Source organism: Schistocerca nitens, chromosome 5, assembly GCF_023898315.1.
Source record: "Schistocerca nitens isolate TAMUIC-IGC-003100 chromosome 5, iqSchNite1.1, whole genome shotgun sequence".
Taxonomy (NCBI): Eukaryota; Metazoa; Arthropoda; class Insecta; order Orthoptera; family Acrididae; genus Schistocerca; species Schistocerca nitens.
The window spans coordinates 281852641-281879164 of NC_064618.1; the positions used below are offsets into that span (position 1 = coordinate 281852641).

A 26524-nucleotide genomic window follows, 5' to 3' on the forward strand; every position below is an offset into this window, starting at 1 on the left:
ATGGTCCAGAGCCAGCCCTCGTCAACTTCAATCATTGTGAGAAAGTGCAGAGCGGAATTAATACGTCGTTGTGCGTCCTGTGGTGCAAGCTGCTATACGATATGGATCTTGTATGGATACCACCTGAGAATGATTCGAAGCACCTTCCGTACAGTGGCCCACGGGATGTTCAACTTTCATGACACAACACGCATGCTGCCTGACAATCGGTAACTGTGTGGGGGGTTGTCTGTCATAGCAACAATGATTTCATCAACCACCTGTGGTGCAACCGGTCTTTGGCCGCTTCCCGGAGAGATGCCCAGTTCTACAGTTGATTTGAACTTCTTCATCATGCTCTGCATAGCAGGTGGAGAAAGACGACCCTACCATAATCTTTCAGCTGGCGATATTCTCGAAGTACAGCTGCAGCATTATGTTGTTTTGATAATGGAGATTCACCAATAATGACCTGCTCCTTTTGTCCAAGCTGTTGTTGACAGGTCAAAAAGTACACTGCGACTGGCCAGATGTTGGGGGAAGGGACTAAACAGCGAGGTCATCAGTCCTATTGGATTAGGGAAGGAAGTTGGCCATGTCCTTTCAAGGGAACTGTCCTGGCATTTGCTGGAAACGATTTAGGAAAATCACAGAAAACCTAAATGAGGAAGGCCAGACTCTGATATGAACCGTCATCCTCCCGAATGTGAGTCCAATGTGTTGGTCAGGTGTGCGAGACTATGAATCACGATGGAACTGGATGGTGGTGCTGTTACGCACAGAAGTCACGCACCCAATACTCTGAACATTAATGCTACCAAGTTTGGTAATCACACAGCGATTAGTTTTCGTGTAACAATGTGTTAAATAGAGAAAGTTTAATTATAATCACCTGGTACATGTAATACCTCAACCGATATTGAGAACAGAGTAAAAAATTCTGTAGCTTTATTTTTCAGGACACTGTTGCACATGCCATTACCACCTGATTTAAGACTGTGATAACTGCGTGTTATCTCTCCACACCTACAACTCCCTCATCCATCCTACCCTCTGTTATGCACGCATTACCTGAATCTTCGCTCCCCCCCCCCCCCCCCCTCGCTTTTATGAGGCCCTCCAAATCCTCGAACGCCACGCACTCTGCCTTGCCTTCTGTATCTGGAAACTCCTCCTTTTCCTTCAACATCTCCGCATCCTTTACACTGTCAGCATGCTTGGAACCCACCCATTGCCGCCCCTCTGTCGCTGCATCCTTCCCTCTCTCCACCTCCACACCCTCCATCTCCTTCATCAGGGCAATTTCCAGCACCCCCCCCCCTTCCCAGATGTTGAACTTCGCTGTGCCATCTACCCTTCCTTCCAATTCCAACTGTAACCTGGCCTTGTTCGCCCCCCTCCCCCTTTTTCCTCTCCCCTCCTTCTCCTGGAGCGGATTTCCCTCCTTCCCCCTGAGTCCCTGCACCTCCTCCTCTGCTGTTTTCCTCTCTGTCCCTTCCCTCCCCAGCACTCCTTCAGCGCGTCCCCCCCCCACCTCAGCCCCCTTTCTCTCCCCTCCTCCTCGCCTCCTTTTCCCTTCTCCCCTGTCTGCCCCCTCTGGCAGATCCTCCCAGGTTTTTATTTATTATCAGGGTGCTCAGGGTGCTGCGTTAGTGTTGTGTTTCAGTGCCGTTATACAGTGTACTCTAATGACATGGTTTTAATTGTGTTCTCGACCTTTTTATCGCCAATGATTGTTCCGTGCTACGCCATCCATCACGTGGCTGTTTTAATCGTTCTGCAACTTTTTATGCTTCAGCTGTAGGTTGGCTGGTGGCTTTTAATCCAGTGTGTGTTTTTTGTGTAAATTACTTTCTTACATTTTTACCTCCATTTTATTGTCACCGCTTTCTTTCTTATGTTCCGCCTTTTTGTTTCTATATTCCGCCATGTTTTCTTCTTTATATTGTTTTAAATGTCTTCCTGTCTACTTATGTCTCTCGGCTGGAGAGCAGCGCTTATGCTGCTGCTAGCCTGCCCCTGATGGGGAATGGAAATTACGAGAAAGGAAAAAAAAAGAAGCGCCTTATCAGCGTGTATTACTGCGGACAGGAAACAGAGATGACACTGGAGGAACTGCGCCAGAGGAATGACGTGCTCCGAGGCCAGCTGCTGAAGCTCGACCCAGACAGCGAGCTGCTGGCTCATCCCAGGGCAGGGGACGACCTGCTAGATGCAGACGCGGTCGCCGCCATCCACAGTGGCCACGACGAGGTCGTTCTGGCGCCTCCTCCCACGCCGATGGTCATACACTGAAACCTCGCACCCGACCGAGTCCGTGCACTCCGCATGTGGCCACCGTTGCTACTCAAATTCCTTGGTAATAAAATAAATGCGAATGTGACGCATACCTGTACATAGTTTATTATTGAAGTGGCTTTCACGAAATTTGGCACCTCAATGTCACATTCTGTTCCTGAAGTCCACCGGCGCTAAGTGCTGTGATTCGACCACCTCACACTTTCCTTGCCAGATATACCTTGTAACATTAGGTTAGCGCCAGATGAATTCTCAGTGTTTCCGTGCGATATCGTGCGTCCACGTGTAGTTTCAGTCTTACGTGGACTGGAGCACTGACGCATATTTGGTTGTGAGCCTAAAGCTGGAGCAAGAGCTAAGCATGGCAGTTTTAGTTGAAACAATTGGTTCTCGGTTATATCGGTTTTTTCACGCCAGTTTAATGTGAGTGTTAAAACCGGTTTCGAAACAACCGATTTTCGGTTTCCTTCTTATTATTTCCTGTAGTAGACGTAGGAATCGAACAAACATTGAACTGACACTCTGTTTCATGATACATACAATCATAATATTAAAGCACACTGCACGTATACGTGTACATTAAGCCACCACACATGGCAACAGGGACATTATTGTCTCAGTAATGCTGTACCGATTCTTACGCCATGCGTTTGTTGCTTGTTTCTGTCGGCATTATTAAAAGAATAGCACTGATCGCTTTTCACATTTTCATGTTTCAAACCACTGCAATTTTCACCAATAAAAATTACACATTTTTAAAAAGAGGTTTATTTAAAAACAAAACATTTTAGCACTTCTCCTATGGCTAATTAATACATCCGCTTTTTACTTGGTTATTAGTAAAAATAATAAAAAAATACCTCCTATAACAGAGACCAAACAAAATCGAAAAATACTCGTTATTCAGAACTAAAATACCGGTATCGGTATTAACCAGTCGGATTTTCCCCTGACTAGCAAGACCTACACCGGTCGGTGTGCCCTCAAAGGGAAGTCATTCGAAAACAATTGAGTTTGTCTTATGGAACGTTCTTAAGATATTCTACTGATTTGGTCAACAGTGTAGAAGCCAGGAATAATATAAATTTTTCGCAATTTCATAAAATGAGAACAAAACCCTGTGGTATATCCGAATCGACTGTATTCCTTATTAACAGTGCAGCAACATCGGCAGCACCTTTAGGGGTGATCATATGTTTTGATTCTGTAAGAATGGTATGTAAATGAAAACGGAAACTGCAGAAGTTGACGATGTTTAAAAAAAGTTGAGCTTCGACAGTGTAACGGAGGAGTTCATCCGACCGCTAGAAAAAATACGGAGTGATCCCCGTGAAAAGATCTGGCTCAGAGACCTTTGTTCTTTGTTTTCTCCGCTTACCTGGTTTTCGATTCCGGAAGTATAATGACGGACAAAATTTTTTAATAGTATACACAGACATTGCAGCAACAAGAACGAAGTTTTGCGTAATGTGCACTTTCTGCATACTGAGGACAATTGTCTTATAGCATACTTCGCTAAAACTTGGGTGTCAGAAAACCACACACAAAAATATAACTTCAACAGGATCACTGTAATGAAAGTACGTACAGCTACTTTTGTACAGCGTATATCAGCAGTTTGGGTGATGGGTGCAGTGATGAAGGGTCAACAAGAGCTGCAATTAAAATTTTTTCGGGGGGGTAGTGTATATTCTCGATCACATTAAGGCGAGCCATCGGAACTCAAATCCTCGCAGCGGCATCCAAGTACTGGCGTGTTGTCGGAGTCTCTCACGTTCATACGTGACACGGTATAATAATGATGTCTCAGCAAAATTAATTCCATAATTTGCTTAACAGCTTTCTCGCTGAAAGTTTCTTCAAGGATCAACAGAACGCAAATTCGTCTGCGTCGACATTTTCCGTTACACAGGTGGAATACCTGCACGCTTCTGACGATATTTTATTTTTTTATCTCGGAACACTTCTATGTTCCCACGATAAGATGTGTATCACATGCATCTATAAACTCTGAGACAGTTCATGGATTATTTTCAGTCCAAATACGTCAGTGTTCTCTTTTCCCTTTAGGTTGAAGTAGAACAAAATTAGTTTTTTTTTGGTAACAGCTGGCAAGAATTTTCTTTTGGAAAGTACTCCATCAGAAGTATTTTTCGGAATTTTTACTAACATTTGAAATGAGAACTGACTGGCAATGCTGTGTAGGACGCTGAGATGACTTCAGGGTGTCTATTATCGTGACGGCCGCTATAGCCTGTGGGACACGACTATGAAACAACGGTATTTACAAATTGGTCACTATGATATATTGATCTGATGAAATTACAATTTCCTTGATACATATGAGTCTCAACTTTCTTTTCAGTAATGAAAAAAGCTGAAGAAATAACTTAAAATTTGTGCTATGCCCGGGACTTGAACCTAGGTCTCCTGCTTACTTTTTTAAATTTTTTTCCCACTAGACGTCTTCCATTTCAGCTGTTGCCCCCCTAACGCTCATACTACCCCCAAAAGCTTGCTAGGCAGATGTGCAGACCAGTACACTATCGTAGAAGTATGGCTAACATCACTGACAGACTACCCTGGTCGAGTTCCCTCCCTTACACAAATTTCAATTCATGTCTTCAGCTCATTTTTCCCTTTGTAAATCGTCAGTATTGCCGAGTGTCTCCTGTACTGCAATAGCTCCCCAGCTTTGTACGTAATGGGGAAATCGGTACAGATAGGTTATTAGACATCGTCAACACAGTCACATGGAGTAATGTCAGGGATGCAGACACGATCAAATGCCACGATGTCGTATCCATGACGATGGGTTGGCCGCTATCAGCGCCACGACGAGCGTGCGACCACGAGAGCTCAGTTAGCCCTGACATTCTTTATTCCGCAAGACACTCGTACAAGCGTTGGTGACGGTGGCTCATTGGCTTGCGTAGTCTGTCTTGCAGGCAGCAGTCGCTACCTTAGCACAGTACATGTTGTTGTTGTTGTTGTGGTCTTCAGTCCTGAAACTGGTTTGATGCAGCTCTCCATGCTACCTTATCGTGTGCAAGCTTTTTCATCTCCCAGTACTTACTGCAACCTACATCCTTCTGAATCTGCTTAGTGTATTCATCTCTTGGTCTCCCTCTACGATTTTTGCCCTCCACTGTGCACTCCAGTGCTAAATTAGTGATCCCTTGATGCCTCAGAACATGTCCCACTAACCGGTCCCTACTTTTTGTCAAGTTGTGCCACAGACTTCTCCCTAATTCTATTCAATACTTCATCATTAGTTATGTGATCTACCCATCTAATCTTCAGCATTCTTCTGTAGCACCACATCTCGAAAGCTTCATTCCCTTCTTGTCTAAACTATTCATCGTCCACGTTTCACTACCATACATGGCTACACTCCATACAAACACTTCCAGAAACGACTTCCTGACACTTAAATCTATACTCCATGTTAACAAATTACTCTTTTTCAGAAACGCTTTCCTTGCCATTGCAAGTCTACATTTTATATCCTCTCTACATTTGCCATCATCAGTTATTTTCTCCCCAAACAGCAAAACTCCTTTACTACGTTAAGTGTCTCATTTCCTAATCTAATTCCCTCAGCATCATCCGACTTAATTCGACTACATTCCATTATCCTCGTTTTGCTTTTGTTGATGTTCATCTTATATCCTCCTTTCATAACACTGTCCATTCCGTTCAACTGCTCTTCCAAGTCCTTTGCTGTCTCTGACAGAATTACAATGTCATCGGCGAACTTCAAAGTTTTTATTTCTTCTCCATGGATTTTAATACCTACTCCGAATATTTCTTTTGTTTCCTTTACTGCTTGCTCAATATACAGATTGAATAAGATCAGGGAGAGGCTACAACCCTGTCTCACTCCCTTCCCATCCACTGCTTCCCTTTCACGCCCCTCGACTCTAATAACTGCCATCTGGTTTCTGTACAAATTGTAAATAGCCTTTCCTCCCTGTATTTTACCCCTGCCACCTTTAGAATTTGAAAGAGAGTATTCCAGTCAACATTGTCAAAAGCTTTCTCTAAGTCTACAAATGCTAGAAACATAGGTTTGCCTTTCCTTAATATTTCTTCTAAGATAAGTCGTAAGGTCAGTATTGCCTCACGTGTTCCAATATTTCTACGGAATCCAAACTGTTCTTCCCCGAGATCGGCTTCTACCAGTTTTTCCATTCGTCTGTAAAGAATTCGTGTTAGTATTTTGCAGCTGTGACTTATTAAACTGATAGTTCGGTAATTTTCACATCTATCAACACCTGCTTTCTTTTGGATTGGAATTATTGTATTCTTCTTGAAGTCTGAGGGTATTTCGCCTGTCTCATACATCTTGCTCACCAGATGGTAGAGTTTTGTCAGGACTGGCTCTCCCAAGGCCGTCAGTAGTTCTAATGGAATGTTGTCTACTCCCGGGGCCTTGTTTCGACTCAGGTCTTTCAGTGCTCTGTCAAACTCTTCACGCAGTATTGTATTGCCATTTCATCTTCATCTACATCCTCTTCCATTTCCATAATATTGTCCTCAAGTACATCGCCCTTGTATGGGCTCTCTATATACTCCTTCCACCTTCCTGCTTTCCCTTCTTTGCTTAGAACTGAGGTTCCATCTGAGCTCTTGATATTCATACAAGTGGTTCTCTTTCCTCCAAATGTCTCTTTAATTTTGCTGTAAGCAGTATCTATCTTACCCCTAGTGAGATAAGCCTCTACATCTTTACATTTGTCCTCTAGCCATCCCTGCATAGCCATTTTGCACTCCCTGTCGATCTCATTTTTGAGACGTTTGTATTCCTTTTTGCCTGCTTCATGTACTGCATTTTTATATTTTCTCCTTTCGTCAATTAAATTCAATATTTCTTCTGTTACCCAAGGATTCCTACTAGCTATTATATCTCTAAAAAAAGGTATACTATTTATTTACAGACACTGTCCTAGTAAATTCGTTTGTCCTTTGTTTTATCGTGATATGTTACTGATTTTTAGTGAAGTTAGTTCTTACGTTTAGCTTTCAAAAAAATATGAAAGAGATATAATAAGCAAAATAATAAATTTCGTAGGTTGCCAATTACGTATTATATCTGGTTTTAGCGAGCGCCAGGCTCTCTACATATTACTGTAAATGCAATAGCGTAGTACTACTCAGCTCCAAATTACTATCACAGAAAATAGACAAGTTTTAATAAAATTATTTCACTGGATTCCTTCAATTAATCTCACTGAATATTTTTACATAATTTCTTCCGCTCCGGCTATCAGACATTGTGCTGTGGAAAAATATTTTTAAATGTACCACGTAATGGCGGCTAATTGTTAACAGTCAGAGATCACTGTTACTCGCTCCGCAGCAGATGGAAACATGCTAAATAATTTTCATGAAATATTCTTTTCATAAGATAAATGTGGCGTAGGTTCTTGAAATAACATACGAAGATCACTTTATACTAATGTATTCTTACTAGGACACAGTTTACACCATTAAATATTTGCAATTACGTTACGACAGAAACAAATGCTACCGCAGCACAATAGCTTGCGTACCTTATTCCAGCTAACACCAGAACGAACAGAACAAAACAGACTAGACAGAAGAATGAGCATTGCATTGTATTTTATACTCTTACAAAGATAATATTTCTTTAAATTACTTACGCATTATAATCTCATACAATAAAAATAATGTCTTTTCTGCATCTATCGATCTATATTGTATATTTTTACAGTTAGTGTTATTACCTTTCGCAGATAAATCGGTGTTTGCAATTCATTTAGATTCACATACAGTCATATTTATTTATGTTTCACCTCGATAATGGTGAATATTGCAAAAGGGACACTACACGGCCCCCTGGGCTACAAGGAACACACTACTTAATGTTTGGTCCTTGTAGACCACGAGTGTCACTTCTCTTTCGTTCGTTGGTCACTTTCAGTTCACTTTACCGTGTATTAGGTCATGGATACACATTCATTTTGAGTCTTTTTACATAACATGGCTGGGGACAGTTACAATATAACAAGCTCTTCCATGTGGACGAGGGCCGCAGGGAAACCCCAGAAAAACCTCGGCAGAGCTGACAGATTTAATCCTTTGTGTTACTTACATAAGTTGGTTCTACATGTTTTGGTCTTACAAGTATTTACATCAAATATAAAATTTTCTGGAGAAGAAACAAACATATAGTTTTGTTATGAAAGTGTTCCTCAAATTTTTTTTTATATTGTGTTGGTAATATTTTGAGTTTCTTTTTTTTAATTTTTGTTGGCGCATTTCTCGTCGTGTGGCGTGGATGACGCTGTATGTCGCTACCGCGATGCCTCGTGCCCGTTGCCATGGAGCGTCGGCTGGAAACTGTTGTCTTCTTACTTGTCCGTAGCCGGCGGTCAGGATGTGGAGTACGGAACGACGTTATTTTGTCTGCGTGGTGCGTCTGCATTGTTGCGCACCGCTCGTTGAAGTTTTCAGCACGGGAGAGGATGTTGACTCGTGCAAATCATGAAACAAATGCACATATGTTATAGAACGGATTTTGTAAGATGTTATGGCTGTGGGTAAGAATTGATTAGTCAACATTATTGCATCATCGAGGCACAGGCTCAGTTACTTGGCGTTTTCGTGTTCGTTTGCACGTACTGGTGCTGAATGATGCAGGAGATATGATGCTGAAGTAAGCACTGCACATCACTGTTGTCATCACCTCGTATGGAATATTTATGTTTCACAATTTTTGTTTGACGGCGTTCCACCGTAGTTGCCACTGCAGTAACGTCCTACTACGTGGTCCGTGACGTTATATTAATTGTTGGCTCACAGGAGATAGCGTCCAAACTAAAAATGTTGTCTGTACAGTTTCGAACACACACTGATCACAGTTTTGTGTTTTCGGTCACTGCACACAGATATGTGTTGTTAATGTTTGTACCTCGCGTTTTTTCAGTTGTACAGCACATAAGTGTTCACTGTCCAAGTTGATCACTAATACAGTTCTCAAAGTTCACACATCCTCCGCGAATACCAACACACTATTATAGTTCCTGTTAGTATTGCTTACAGCATGACTTTGATACAATTGTTTTACATGATTACTGTTTTTTTATATCACATAGTGACACAGTTGTTTGTTTGTTTACACAATATGTTACAATGAAATTTCACAGATCAAAAGCACTTTTGTTCTGTGATTGCATACAATTAAGTGTTACATCATACATGCAACGGATTCTGGCCTGACTTGCAATACTTTTATATTTGAACATTAATAAATTTGTCATAGGGTATATTCATTTGGGGATTAGGACCGCTGCGCTTGTGCTTGCTCCACAAGCTGTTAGCGTAATCGCGTATCCTATAAAAGGTTTGCAGCTGTGAAAAACAGGCTCTAAAGTGGAGCTCTCATTTAATCTCAAATATTGTGGCTAGATGCTTATACTTTCTCTTTTAAGGTCAAAGCACAGCATCACAGATGTCACATGGTATGTGCACAGTCTTTTGCATACACCTTTCTGTTCATTTTTCATGTGACAGATTAGAATATTTAGGGCGTTCTTTAAATAAACATTTATCACACAGCATAATAAAATTTATAGTTACTAACTCTAATAACCACTGAAAAACATCTTGCACATACTAATTATGTTTCTAAACAAATTCTATCATTGGACTGATGGTCCTTTAGCTTCTTTTTACTCATTTTTGAAGGCTGATGTGTAAATCATTCCTTGACATAAAGACCGAACATCTTACATACTAAGCACAAACAAATCATCAAATTCTTACAACTACACAAAAATGTATATTGAAGTCTGTTAGAACGTTTAGTGGTTTTCCTGTTTTCGGTATGAATTCTTTTGATATGCGTTATATCATCTGTTTGGCAGTAGTGGTTTTCATTGGAAACAATTTCACATACTTGGTAAAGGTATTGTAAACAGCTAATATATATTTCATTCCACCGCGAGCCGTAGGTAATGGTCCTGCGATGTCCATTGACACAATTTGAAGTGGCTGTATCGGAATAATTGGATGCAGTTCTGTTTTGTTGCTTCTATTGTTGGCTTTAGCTTTTTGACAAACGTCACACGTTCGTAATATCTTTTGGACCACACGTTTACTATTCGGGATGTAACAATATCTTTGTATTATTGCTACACACGTCTGTATTCCTACATGTTCCCATGCGTAATGCGTGTACCAGATAAAATTTTGTATGTATTTGTACGGGATACACACGCACCAGTTATCTGAGGTGGTGTCATTTCTGTGGTACAATACGTTGTTCTCCACTTTGTACCGCGAATTTTCGCTGTTAGCTTGCTCTAATATTAGTGATCATTTCACTTTCGTCCAGGTATGATCTTCGTCTTGCAGCTGTCCTACATTCTTGCACAAGTGCAAATATTCGCGACGGTATGGGTGCGACGTCATTAATAAAACTTAATATTCTGACGCTCGCTCGATCATTTCATCTAGCTGTGACATGCCTACTGGTAGACGTGATAAAGCGTCCGCAATGACATTATCTTTCCCTTTTATGTACATAATTTATAAATTGTATTCCTGTAGTACTAATGCCCAACGGGCTAGTCTGGCATGTAATAGTTTGCAGGTTAATAGGAAGCTTAAGGCTTGGTGATCACAGAACAATTTAATTGATTTGCCATAAACATAATAATGAAATTTTTGCAGAGCCCATACAACACAGTGCTTCCATTTCGGTGACCGAATATGGTCTTTCACATTGAGTAAGCACTCGGCTGGCAAAAGCTGTAACTCTTATTTCTCTGTTCCCATTGGTTTCTTCTACTTGAAACAGACATGCTCCTAAACCATAGGATGAAGAATCGGTGGCTATACAAAAATCCCGGGTCATATCCGGATGGTAGAGCATTTGTGCATTCACTAAGGCTCCTTTGATCTCTTCATAAGCTTGCTGACATTCTGCGGACCAGTTCCGTGTGACATTTTTTCGCAATAAAGTGAGCAAGGCTTCATTGTTGAGCAGCTGATTCGGCACAAAACGTCGGAAAAAGGAGACTAGTCCGATAAATGATTTTAATTGTTTTTTGTTTGTGGGCTGTGGGAATTCTTTGATCGCTTGTATCTTCTTGGTATCAGGCATTATTCCGGAAGGTGATATGATGTGTCCATGTTTGTGGTATTGCATTAGTATTCTGCATAGAATTTCTATTGTCGCACTGGTACTGGTTAGCGTTAGGAGGCGGTGGTGGTGGCATAGAAGTTTGCATCCACTGCACCGGGTAAGTGCGGTTGTTGGCACTACTGCTTTGTTGCGGCCATTGACCTTCATTTCGGCGTTTGTTATAGTAATTATTACTACTGTTACTGTAGCCGGGATGTCCTCTATCCTCCCACCTACGTTTTTGATTGTAAGATGGTTGACCGTTCCCGTTCTTCCTGTTTTGTTCTGCGGATTGATCTTCCATTTCCGTGGCTTCCAAAATTGGAATTTTTGTTGTCATTTTTAAACTTGCTTGGTGAACCCTTCCATTTCCGTGGCTTCCAAAATTGAAATTGTTGTTGCCATTTTCAAACTTGCGTGGTGAACCATTACTGTTCTCCCGGTCTTTATTTATCCTATTTTCTTCCTGGGAGAGATCGATTTCGTCCAGCACAGACAAGTACCGTTCCAGGTCATTTTCGGGTACATTTATTAATTTGTCTCGTATATAACCGGGCAATCGTAATTTTAAGATTCTGATCACATCACGGGCTGATACAGGGTCATCCCAATATCTAGTTTTGTTGATATATTTTTCAAAATATTTACGGAGTGTACTCTGTTTGTGATTGTACATTTGCGGGCTGTATACTTCAGTCCTCAGGCGTTCTTGAATAGTCTTAGACCAGTAACTGTCTAGAAAAGATTTTTCAAATTGTGCCAGGCTATGGCAATTTTCTATGACTTCATTTGCCCATAAGGCAGCGTCACCTTGTATGTGTGCGATTATGAACTGAATTTTTTGGCGTTCATTCCAGGCACTCGGTAGTACTTGGAATTGTCTGTGTTTTATTAAGCTTTCATCAATTTTATTGCTTGTGGAAGTAGAAGCTGCCCCCACGGGGTTCTGAATAGGAATGCTTCCTGTAAATTGTATGTTTTCTCTTTCCGAATCGCTTTTTTGTTGGTGTGAACTGTACGTAATGTTCTCATTACCGTACGCGTTCCTAACAGGCGTGCCACAGTTGTTGTTAAGCATTTGCAAATGTGCACGCTCGAGTTCAGCAATCCTGTGTGTCATTTGTTGCTGCCACCACCACCACCACCACCGCAAACTTGACGGGACTTTTGTCCACTGAAATATTGAAGGATCGCTCTGGGCCTGCCTTCAGAATGTATAATAGGTTCGAAATGGCGTTTTTATGGACAATAACGATAGAATTAGGAAAATGGACAGATCAAAATATCAGCAGAGACCCAACTGCGGTAAGACCGTCAGTTGGTACGATACCGGCGCCGAAGTATCAGCGTCGGATGAGGGTAAGGGACGTCTCCAACAGCACGACAAAGAACCGTAAGGTGATGATGAGGAGAGGTTTGGAGAAAGGCAAGGGCGTTCTAGGCGCGAAGGCGGATTTGGTGTACAAGCGGCGGAATGCGGAGAAGATGGCGGATGTCGTGGTTGGAAACGTAACGCGGAGCGTTTAGTATATTACGGAGTGATTTGCTCTGTACCACCTGGGCCTGGAGAGCATTGGTTTCAGCAGCTAGGCACCACAATTCGCAGCCGTACAACGTGGGGTTTCCACGTGAGGCGGATGTCAAGGGTCAGCCCGAGGTAGGTGACTGTCTGGGACTATACGACGATAAACAAGTTTCACCAGGCGAGCCACAGCGGTACTGGCAATTTGTACCTCGCTTCGCTTTTTTCACCTGCGAGTGGTAGCGTGTCTACTGTGGGTTGTTTACATACAGCTGCTCCGTTAGTTACTTTTTGCAGAGAAGACTGTATTTTGCTTTCTACACGTTCTGTGATCTGGCTTTCTTTTTCAGTGAGCCAGTCATGGAACTCTTTTTCTACTTTCTGGGCTTGATCATTTAAATGTGTTTCTATGGTTTCTTTTTGTGTCATTTCTAAATTGTCCATTCGGTTCGCAAGCTGTTCTACATCGTCCCGGATGAATGTTTGTACATCTTGTGCTATGTTGCTTACAATGTTCGGCAGTTCGGCATGGGCTTTCTTTATTTCTGTTATTTCTGAATGTATCTTTTCGAATATTGTACCTATACTTTCTATTAAGACATTTTCTCTTTCTTCGTTTTGTTCCCTTATCTGATTGACTAGCTGTTCATTCCTCTCTTCCCTCAATCTCTCTCTTTCTTCTAATTTCCGTAAAAATTCAGCAAATGGATCCGGTATTGGTGAGCATACCGGTGTGGTAGTTGTCCTAATCATTGGAAAATTATCACTAGCCCTACTAGCAGCCGGCCGCGGTGGCTCGCGGTTCTAGGCCCGCAGTCCGGAACCATGGGACTGCTACGGTCGCAGGTTCGAATCCTGCCTCGGGCATGGATGTGTGTGATGTCCTTAGGTTAGTTAGGTTTAAGTAGTTCTAAGTTCTAGGGGACTGATAACCACAGCAGTTGAGTCCCATAGTGCTCAGAGCCATTTGAACCATTGAACCTACTAGTAGCACCTATCGGTTTTACTGTTTTCGTCTGTTGGCTACTTCTTGGCATATCACCTGAAACTACATTGTTTACATTTTCTCCCCCGCCCACCCTTCCCCGATCACTATTCATATTTAGAGTAAGTCAGTGTCCCTATCCATATCGCTCAATAGTTGCACATTATTTGTAACATTGGACACGTTATCTGGTTGCAAATCTAACACACGTCCAACTTTTCCCATAATGACGATAACTTTCACTGGGCTAACTACAAAAATTGTTCCAAACTACAAATGGGGATAAAGTTCACAAGTCAAACTGCTTATTGTTTCCAAAATCACAAAATATTAATATCTACACCACTGTACACCATGTACCATCTATGATACTATAATGATACGGGCCTATGTAGCAAGCTTTTATGCATAGTGGTCCTTACCTTGATTTCTTTTTTCTTTTCTTTTCTTTTTGCTATCTTTTCCTCTCAGGGTCTATACAGTTCTTCTCCGCTTTCCTCGTTCAAGTTTATACATGAAATGGAATTTGACATTAGAATACATACAATACATTTAACAATTACATACATACAAACCCTAAAAAAAATATTTTATCTCTTCGGGCTCCACGTAACGGGGTGCTATTTATTATATCTCTTAAAAAAATAATGTATACTATTTTTGGAGACACTCTCCTAGTAAATTCGTTTATCCTTTGATTTATCGTGATATGTTGCTGATTTTTAGTGAAGTTAGTTCTTACGTTTAGCTTTCAAAAAAATACAAAAGAGATATAATAAGCAAAATAATGAATTTCGTAGGTTGCCAATTACGTATTATATCTGGTTTTATCGAGCGCCAGGCTCCCTACAAATTACTGTAACTGCAATAGCGTAGTACTACTAAGCTCCAAATTACTACCACAGAAAATAGACAAGTTTTAATAAAATTATTTCACTGGATCCCTTCAATTAATCTCACTGAATATTTTTACATAATTTCTTCCGCTCCGGCTATCAGACATTGTGCTGTGAAAAAATATTTTTAAATGTACCGCGTAATGGCGGCTAATTGTTAACAGTCAGAGATCACTGTTACTCGCTCCACAGCAGCTGGAAACATGCTAAATAATTTTCATGAAATATTCTTTTCATAAGATAAATGTGGCGTAGGTTCTTGAAAAAACATACGGAGATCACTTTATACTAATGTATTCTTACTAGGACACAGTTTACACCATTAAATATTTGCAATTACGTTACGACAGAAACAAATGCTAGCGCAGCACAATAGCTTGTGTACCTTATTCCATCTAACACCAGAACGAACCATAGAGTAAATATCTCTGGAGTGAGCACTCACATGCGCGGAACAGATTTTGTTCAAATGGCTCAAATGGCTCTGAGCACTATGCGACTTAACTTCTGAGGTCATCAGTCGCCTAGAACTTAGAACTAATTAAACCTAACTAACCTAAGGACATCACACACATCCATGCCCGAGGCAGGATTCGAACCTGCGACCGTAGCGGTCACGCGGTTCGAGACTGAAGCGCCTTTAACCGCACGGCCACACCGGCCGGCACAGATTTTGTGTTGTCAATATACATTGCCGGCCTGGTCACGTGATCTCGGGAAGTCGTGTGTTTGTTCGTATACCGACCTGTATATTTAGAATGTCACTACATCTCTAGTACAGACGGATTCTTTTCGTACGTGTCGTGGATTATTTATATACTCGTATGTTGCGCAGACATTTTAACAGTATCCATTTGATACCGGGAATAAACGAGCTACGTAACTTTTAAGGGCAAGTGATATTACATTCAGCTTCTTTGCGATAGGTGTCATAGTTCAGATGCACTCGATTTTTAGTAGTTTTTGGTATGATACCGCACTCTATATTATTACAGAGCCTGAAGTACATTTTTGCAGTGATAGTCCTGCAAAACGACTTGACAGTACGTTAGTACTTTCGCAAGTGTCCGAAAAACACCGAATTTACCACACATTAGCGATTATATCCCTGCTAATTCGTCCTTTCTTCTTGTATTTCTGCGTATTTATTTTCTCGTTTTTGCGACCTAAAGCACAATTTTTCATACTGGTGGCACTTTGAGGTATTTATTTAACGCATTTTAAGTACTTGCTCGCAGTTCATTAAATAAATAGTAGACGGAGTAATCTATATACATAATTGACAATTCACTGATAAATGCATGGAGGATAGTATTTACTGAAACAACTAACCTTTCCCTTTCCTGTTCCACTAGCATATTTACGAGAGGAAGCGATTGTTTGTAAGCTTTTGTACGAGCCGTAATATCTATTATATAGTCACAAAATCGTAGAAAAATATATCTACAGAATCAAGTCTTAATTATAATGCGTCTCGAAATTTTTAAACGTATACAGTGTCTCTTACTAAAATGAAAACTATAATTAGAGCTTTTCGCTGGCTCTTATATTATTTGCTTTGTTTTACTATTACTCGCGTAACAACTCGTATATTAAATGAAATATGTTACTACGAAAAGAGCCCCGAAATACCTTTTAGTGATGCTGTGCCGTGACTTTCTTGGGATCATTAATTTTCAACAAAAAGAAAAATATTATGTTCTTATTCTTCTGGATCTGGCTTTCTATTAAAGGAACCTTTTTTTCGTTACTGTAACTCACTATAAAGTTCAACATATCTTCCCTACTTTATAGTTATTGAAAAGGTTAATGAAAATTACTTTGTTATGAATACTGATGTTACAGTTCGCAATGATTGTTCAACATCAAAATTTTGCAGTGGATTTTTGTTAACAGTAAAACACCAATAAGTACCACGATTAGCACAAGAACATGAGACTATTATCGGAGAAAAAGACGTTTTTACTATAAGGTTTGCCAGACCAGAACCAAGCACAGCAAGATTTCTTTTATGTTATGAAGGTAAATTATCTTTTTTGTACTGTTAGTAATATATTATCAGCAGCCCGCGTCAACCTACAAAACACATCATAAAATCTGCTGCTCTGCTCTGCAAGTCCGAAAGCTGAAAGAAATAATTTTATTTCACCATTACCTTCCCGCTTCTTTGCGGTATGGTAGATTTCATTTAATGCAGTTTGAATGCGCCGCGGCGGCGGCTCGTTCGTTCGCAGCGCAGCTCTGCACCACGAATAATATTTAAACAACTGAAAATGTCTTAAAGGGATGGGATAATATGCCAGGCAAGCTTATTACAAATCATAATGCAAGGTTTCACTAAGTAACTCTATTCAAAACATTTAAATAGATGAAATTATTACACACCTTTACAATGAGTACGTAATGGCGTACGTCTCTCAATCTTGACAAAAGAATGCTACACTAGCGTACAATATACCGTCACAGGCTATCCTACTCACGTAACTCCAAGAAGACGACAGAGAAATTAATGTTCGTTCTGTATTATTTATACTAGTCACATATTCTCATCTTTGTTTGATATTTAATAAGTATCGTCTGTGGCAGTTGCAGTACTCGCCGACACAGATATTATCTAAAATAAATAAAAAAAACAGTACATAATTTTATACAAGAACAAAACATGACATACAATGTTTTCTCTTTATCACATAATATGTCTTTTGCTAAGAGACGTTACAAGCTATATGGAATGTACCCATGAAAAGTTACTATCCCTCCTTTCACATATTTTTCTTTGCATCCGTAGCAACAACGTAATTCACCATCGCTATTACACTATCAACAAACGGTGAAACACAACAATAACTCTTGGTTTTATAAACTTCAAACGCTGCAGAAAGCACACACGCACAGCGAAGTCCCGAGATCGCGTGACAATCCTGGTTTAATGTTGACAACATGCGCAGAACGCAATGCTCAGTCCAGGGACTGGAATGCAGTTGTAGGGGAAGGACTTGAAGAAAAGGTTACAGGAGAACATGGGCTTGGCACAAGGAATGAGAGAGGAGAAAGACTAATTGAATTATGTAACAAGTTTCACCTAGTAATAGCGAATACTCTGTTCAAGAATCACAAGAAGAGTAAGCATACTTGGAAACGGCCGGGTGATACGGGAAGATTTCAGTTAGATTACATCATGGTCAGGCAGAGATTCGAAATCAGATACTGGATTGTAAGGCGTACCCAGGAGCAGACATAGACACAGATCACAATATAGTAGTGATGAAGACTAGGCTGAAGTTTAAGACATTGGTCAGGGAGAATCAATACGCAAAGAAGTGGGATACGGAAGTACTAAAGAATGACGAGATACAGTTGAAGTTTTCTAAGGCTATAGATACAGCAATAGAGAACAGCTCAGTAGGCCGTACAGTTGCAGAGGAATGGACATCTCTAAAAAGTGCCATCACAGAAGTTGGGAAGGAAAACATAGGTACAAAGAAGATAACTGCGAAGAAACCGTGAGTAACAGAAGAAATACTTGAATTGATCGATGAAAGGAGGAAGTACAAAAATGTTCCAAGAGACTCAGGAACAGAGAAATACAAGTCGCTAAGGAATGAAATAAATAGGAAGTGCAGGGAAGCTAGGACGAAATGGCTGAAGGAAAAATATGAAGACATCGAAAAAGAAATGGTTGTCGGAAGGACAGACTCAGCATGCAGGAAAGTCCAAACATCCTTCGGTGACGTTAAAAGCAAGGCTGATAATATTAAGAGTGCAAAGGGAATTCCACTATTAAATGCAGAGGAGAGAACGGATAGGTGGAAAGAATACATTGAACGCCTCTATGAGGGGGAAGATTTGTCCGATGCGATAGAAGAAGAAACAGGAGTAGATTTAGAAGAGATAGGGGAGCCGTTATTGGATCCAGAATTTCAAAGAGATTTGGATGACTGAAGATCAAATGAGGCAGAAGGGATAGATAACATTCCATTAGGATTTCTAAGATCATTGGGGGAAGTGGCAACAAAACGACTATTCACTTTGATGTGTAGAATGTATGAGTCTGGCGACATACCATATCACTTTCGGAAAAGCATCATCCACACAGTTCCGAAGATGGCAAGAGCTGACAAGTGCGACAATTATCGCACAATCAGCTTAACAGCTCATGCATGGAAGCTGCTTACAAGAATAATATACAGAAGAATGGAAAAGAAAATTGAGAATGCGCTAGGTGACGATCAGTTTGGCTTTAGGAAAAGTAAAGGGACGAGAGAGGCAATTCTGACGTTACGGCTAATAATGGAAGCAAGGCTAAAGAAAAATCAAGACACTTTCATAGGATTTGTCGACCTGGAAAAAACGTTCGACAGTATAAAATGGTGCAAGCTGTTCGAGATCCTGAAAAAATTAGGGGTAAGCTATAGGGAGAGACGGGTCATATACAACATGTACAACAACCAAGAGGGAATAATAAGAGTGGACGATCAGAAACGAAGTGCTCGTATTAAGAAGGGTGTAAGACAAGGCTGTAGCCTTTCGCCCCCTACTCTTCAATCTGTACATCGAGGAAGCAATGATGGAAATAAAAGAAAGGTTCAGGAGTGGAATTAAAATACAAGGTGAAAGGATATCAATGATACGATTCGCTGATGACATTGCTATCCTGAGTGAAAGTGAAGAAGACTTAAATGATCTGCTGAACGGAATGAACAGTCTAATGAGTACAGAGTATGGATTGACAGTAAATCGAAGAAAGGCGAAGGTAATGAGAAGTAGTACAAATGAGAACAGCGAGAAACTTAACATCAGGATTGATGGTCACAAAGTAGACGAAGTTAAGGAATTCTGCTACCTAGGCAGTAAAATAACCAATCACGGACGGAGCAAGGAGGACATCAAAAGCAGACTAGCAGTGGCAAAAAGGGCATTCCTGGGCAAGAGAATTCTACTAATATCAAATATCGGCCTTAATTTGAGGAAGAAATTTCTGAGAATGTATGTGTGGAGTACAGCATTGTATGAGAGTGAAACATGGACTGTGGGGAAACCGGAACAGAAGAGATTCTAAGCATTTGAGATGTGGTTCTACAGACGAATGTTGAAAATTAGGTGGACTGTGTAGTGTCCCTTTTGCAATATTCACCATTATCGAGGTGAAACATAAATAAAAATCACTGTATGTGACTCAAAATGAATTGCAAACATTGATTTATCATTGATTTAACTGTAAAAATATACAATATAAATATCGATAAATGCAGAAAATACATTATTTTTAGTGTATGAGATTATAATGTGTAAGTAATTAAAAGAAGTATTATCATCTCTGTAAGAGTATAAAACACAATGCAATGTTCATTCTTCTGTCTAGTCTGTTTTGTTCTGTTCGTGCTGGTGTTAGCTGGAATAAGGTACGCAAGCTATTGTGCGGCGCTAGCATTTTGTTTCTGTCGTAACGTAATTGCAAATATTTAATGGTGTAAACTGTGTCCTAGTAAGAATATATTAGTATAAAGTGATCTCCGTGTGTTATTTCAAGAACCTACGCCACATTTATCTTATGAAAAGAATATTTAATGAAAATTATTTATCATGTTTCCAGCTGCTGCGGAGCGAGTAGCAGTGATCTCTGACTGTTAACAATTAGCTGCCATTACGCGGTGCATTTAAAAATATTTTTTCACGGCACAATGTCTGATAGCCGGAGCGGAAGAAATTAAGTAAAAATATTCTGTGAGATTAATTGAAGTAATCCAATGAAATAATTTTATTAAAACTTGTCTATTTTCTGTGATAATTTCAGAGCTGAGTACTACTATGCTATTGCATTTACAGTAATTTGTAGGGAGCCTGGCGCTCGATAAAACCAGATATAATACGTAATTGGTAACCTACGAAATTCATTATTCTGCTTATTATAACTCTTTTGTGTTTTTTTCTGAAAGCTTAAAGTAAAAACTAACTCCACTAAAAAACAGTAACAGATCATGATAAATCAAAGGACACAAATGTACTAGGAGAGTGTTTCCTCAAAATAACATAGTTACATTATATTTTTTAAAGAGATATTATAACTGATAAGATAAGGAATCGGAGAGAAAGGAGTATGTGGAAAACACCGATAAGGAGAAGGGGCAGGACATCTGTTAAGACATGAGGAAATGATTTCCAGGGCACTAGAGGGAGCTGTAGAGGGCAAAATCTGTAGAGGAAGACAGAGATTGGAACACATCCAGCATATAATTGAGGGCGTAGGTTGCAAGTGCTACCCTGAGATGAAGAGGTTAGCACAGGAGAGGAATTCGTCGCGGTCCACATCAAACCAATCAGAAGATGATGACAAAAAAAAGGCAATCACTGAAGCTCGGAAAAAACTATAGGCATAGGCACAAAGAAGGTAATTGCGAGGAAACCATGTGTAACAGAAGAAAGACTTCAGTTGATCGAGAAAACAAGGAGGTACAAAAAAGTTCAGAGAAATTCAATAATACAGAAATACAAGTCAGTTAGGAATAAAATAAATAAGAAATTCAGGGAAGCTAAGACGAAACGGCTGCATGAAAAATGTGAATAAATAGAAAAAGAAATGATTGTCAGAATAACTGACTCGGCATATAGAAAATCAAAACACTCTTCAGTGAAATTAAAAGTAAGGCCAGCAACATTAAGAGTACAACTGGAATTCCGCCGTTAAATGCAGTAGAGAGAGAAGATGGGTTGGAAGAGTACATTGAAGGCCTCTGTGAGGTGGAAGACTTGTCTGATAGGAGAAGAAACAGGAGTCGATATAGAAGAGACAGGGAATCAAGTATTATAATCAGATTTTAAAAGAGCTTTGGAAGACTTTAGATTAAATAAGGCAGAGGAAATAGCATTCCATCAAAATTTTTAAAATCATTGGCAGAATCGGCAACAAAATAACTATTCACGATGGTGTGTAGAGTGTATCAGTCTGGAGATATACCATCTGACTTTCGGAGAAAGATCATCCATACAATTCTGAATATTGCAAGACCTGACAAGTGCGAGAAATATCGCACAATCAGCTTAAACAGTTCATGTATCCATGTTGGGGATAAGAATAACATACACAAGAATGGGAAAAAATTGAGGATGTGATAACTATCAGTTTGGGTTTAGGAAAGGTAAAGGCTCAAGAAAGATTATTATGGTGTTGCTGTTGATAGTGGAAGCAAGGCTAAAGAAAAATCAGGAGATAGTCATTTGATTTTTCGGCCTGGAAAAAGCGTTAGACAATGCAAAATGGTATCAGATGTTTGGAATTTTGGAAAAAATAGGGGTAAGCTATAGGATAAGACCGGTAATATACAAGATCCATGAGGAAACAATAAGTGGTGGAAGAATAAGAAAGAAGTGCCCAAATTGAGAAAGGGGTAACACACAGATGTATTCTTTCGCCCATACTTTCAATCTATATATCGAAGAAGCAGTGACAGAAATAAAAGAAAGGTTCAAGAGAGGAATTGAAATTCATGGTGAAAGGAAATCAGTGATGAGATTCGCTGATGGCATTGCTATACTCAGTCAAAGTGAAGAAGAATTACAGGATCTGTTGAATAGAATGAACAATCTAATGAGTACAGAATATGGACTGAGAGTAAATCTAAGAAAGACGAAAGTAATTAAAAGTAGCAGGAATGAGAACATGGAGAAACTTAACAGGATTGTTGATCATGCAGTAGATGAAGTTAAGGAATTCTGCAGGGAGGACGTCAAAAGCAGACTAACACTGGCAAAAAGGACATTCCTGACCAAGATAAGTCTTCTAGTATGAAACATAGGAATTAATTTGAGGAAGAAATTTCTGAGAATGTACGTTTGGAGCACAGTATTCGGTAGTAGTTAAACATGGACTATGGGAAAACTAGAAAAGAAGAGAATAGAACCGTTTAAGATGTGGTATTTCAGAAGATTATGTCTGCGCGTAAGTGATGGTCGTCTGCGCATATGACGTATAGTTGGTAAGCGTTATCTCGTACAGTGCATTCGTCCAAGACACACTGGCCCCACCCAAAGTCTTATGGTCTGGGTGCGATAAGCTACAACTCTCGTTCACCTTTTAGTGTTTCTGGGGGGGACACTAACTAGCGCTTGGTACGGGCAGAATGTTGTTAGACGCTTTCTTTTGCCGTTTCTGCAACAGGAAGGTGATGTGTTGTTCCAACGAGACTATGCTCGACAACACACGGCCCGTGAAACTCACAGCTCTGCAAGACGTGCAGCAACTTCCCTGTCCAGCACATTCTCCGGACTTATCTCCAATCGAGCACGTGTGGAATATTATGGAACGAAAAGTATCTGTTCCATTCGTCAACCAACAACTCTTACGGAACTACGTGAACAGGTCGAGGAGACGTAGCAGAACGTATCCCAGGACAGTATTCGCCATCTGTACAATCGACTGCATGCCAGAGTCAGCGGCAACACTGCCGTCTGTGGAGGTTACACCACAAACTAATATTGACATTCCTGCATGGGCCGATACCTGGTACCTCAGAACCGCTTCTGCTGTTGATCTCTAAACGTAATCATTTCATGGGCCCCATATGCTCTATAGTAACAATAAATCTTTTTTTGTTGTGCAGTATTTTATTTGTATGATATGTTAGGGGTTAACAAGACATTACTGTGAGTAATTGCTTATTGTACACTACTGGCCATTAAAATTGCTACACCACGAAGATGACGTGCTACAGACGCGAAATTTAACCGACAGGAAAAAGATGCTGTGATATGCAAATGATTAGCTTATCAGAGCATTCACACAATGTTGGCGTTGGTGGCGACACCTACAACGTGCTGACATGACGAAAGTTTCCAACCGATTGCTCATATACCAACAGCAGTTCACCGGCGTTGCCTGGTGAAACGATGTTGTGATGCCTCGTGTAAGGAGGAGACATGCGTACCATCACGTTTCCGACTTTGATCAAGGTCGGATTGTAGCCTATCGCGATTGCGGTTTATCGTATCGCGACATTGCTGCTCGCGTTGGTCGAGATCCAATGACTGTTAGCACAATATGGAATCGGTGGGTTCAGGAGGGTAATACGGAACGCCGTGCTGGATCCCAACGGTCTTGTTTCACTAGCAGTCGAGATGACAGGCATCTTATCCGTAACGGATCGTACAACCACGTCTCAATCCCTGAGTCGACAGATGGGGACGTTTGCAACACTACAACCATCTGACGAACAGTGCGACGACTTTAGCAGCAGCATGGAATATCAGCTCGGAGACCGTGTCTGCGGTTACCCTTGACGCTGCATCACAGACAGGAGCGCCTGCTATGGTGTACTCAACGACGATCCTGGGTGCACGAATGGCAAAACGTCATTTTTCGGATGAATTCAGGTTCTGTTTACAGCATCATGATGGTCGCATCCGTGTTTGCCGACATCGCGGTGAACGCACATTGGAAGCATGTATTCGTCATCGTCATACTGGCGTATCACCCGGCGTGATGGTATGGGGTGCCATTGGTTACACGTCTCGGTCACCTCTTGTTCGCACTGACGACACTTTGAATAGTGGACGTTACATTTCAGATGTGTTACGACCCGTGGCTCTACCCTTCATTCGATCCCTGCGAAACTCTACATTTCAGCAGGATAATGCACGACCGCATGTTGCAGGTCCTGTACGGGCCTTTCTGGATACAGAAAATGTTCCACTGCTGCCCTGGTCAGCACATTCTCCAGATCTCTCATCAATTGAAAACGTCTGGTCAATGGTTGCGGAGCAACTGGCTCGTCACAATACGCCAGTCACTACTCTTGATGAACTGTGGTATCCATGTGAAGCTGCATGGGCAGCTGTACGTGTACACGCCATCCAAGCTCTGTTTGACTGAATGCCCAGGCGTATCAAGGCCGTCATTACGGCCAGAGGTGGTGGTTCTGGGTACTAATTTCTCAGGATCTATGCACTCAAATTGCGTGAAAATGTAATCATATGTCAGTTCTAGTATAATATATTTGTCCAATGAATACCCATTTATTATCTTCATTTCTTCTTGATGTAGTAATTTTAATGGCCAGTAGTGTAGTTATGTGGTCACTCTTTTGAAGAAGGTAGGGCGACTGACAGTCTTTCCTTTCCATTAGGTGGCATGACGACAGGGACACCCGAAGGAAGTATTGAGTATTCTGAATCACACCACACAGTGTCACAGGGAAGTGCTGAAACCTGAACCACACTTTCAAAGAATAGGAACCCAGTAAATTTACCGTCTGTTCTACAGAAACTGTAATAATCGACTGTTAGGAGGATGTGAAACTAGGGGCATGGAAACAATGCAACTGTAGAATAATGGCATCTTGATTAATGGCACGACTTACCTGTAACCGTAACCGACACGGCCATGATAAAGTTGTCAAAACCAATGTTGTATTGGCCATACAAACCTTTGAGTATCCTACCTTTCTTAACCACACCTTGAATCCACAACTACTACACTTGATCGATAAGCTAAACACAGAGGAAAATGAACATATTACTACGGAAGAGATATTTAAAATTCATGTGTTCCTTATAGGAACTTGTATGCTCTACCGACGCTTGAGGCCTACCTTTTCATAAAACCCTGAGGACTGGCTTGACGCCATACGTAACCAATAAGGACTGGGATTACATTTCGTTGGTTGATTTTGGGGAGGGACCAAACAGCGAGGTCATCGGTCCTATCGGATTAGGGAAGGACGTCGGCCGTGCCATTTCAAAGAAACCATCCCAGCATTTGCCTGAAGCGATTTAGGGAAATCACGGAAAAACGAAATCAGGATGGCCAGACGCGGGTTTCAACCATCGTCCTCCCGAATGCGAGTGCAGTGTGCTAACCACTGCGCCACCTCGCTCGGTTTACTTTTAGTAATATTCGTTATCAGTTCATAGTAATTAAAAATTAAAACTAAATTTTAAGTAACGGAGTGATAATGAGCAGTAAACCTACTTTCTTGAGTTGTTACGCAGCAGCCGGCCGATGTGGCCGAGCTGTTCTAGGCGCTTCAGTCCGGAACCGCGCTGCTGCTACGGTCGCATTTTAGAATCCTGCCTTGGGCATGGATGTTTGTGATGTCCTTAGGTTAGTTAGGCTTAAGCAGTTCTAAGTCTAGGGGACTGATGACCTCACATGTTAAGTCCCAAAGTGCTTAGAGCCATTTGAACCATTTTTTGTTACGCAATAACTGTTGAAAGTAAACCTTTTGTAATTATGGCCTATATAAATGGAGTTTTTATAGGGTAGCACCAACCTAAAATTCAGGGCGAATTTATTGAAGAAAGGACAGTTGTTGCACAGTAACCTTATTTCCGAGTGCACTGTTTAATTTGGAAGCTATTGTTGGACACAGACGGTAAGAGAACCAAGTCAAACACAGACCATGTGTCACAACCGTAATCTAGAGCATGCAAAGAGTGCCAGTATCACAAAAGTAGGGAGACATCTGTACCTCACTGCTAAATGGGAAGTGGAGCTATAGCAAGGAGTGCAAACGGTGCAGTATGACGGCGCCCAGACTGTCACTGCATACTCTATAATATGAAGCAATAACATGGCTTCGCCGCTCCAATGCTAGGAATGATGAGAAATGCAGAGACAAGAAGAACCACCCTTACTTGAACAATCCGTATCAAATTGTTATCGGCATGTTTGGTCGTTCGGCATCACATGTAGCAGA

At 40.8% G+C, this 26524-nt stretch overlaps 1 protein-coding gene across 1 annotated transcript in view; it reads left to right on the forward strand.

The window, feature by feature from the left end:
* Positions 1–2274, forward strand: part of LOC126260389 (c-Myc-binding protein-like) — a 34704-nt gene extending 32430 nt beyond the window's left edge. Inside the window, exon 2 of the mRNA XM_049957716.1 lies at positions 2071–2274. Coding sequence (XP_049813673.1) covers positions 2071–2274 — 204 coding nt within the window. The remainder of the gene's footprint in view (positions 1–2070) is intronic.
* The last annotated feature ends 24250 nt before the right edge of the window (positions 2275–26524 follow it).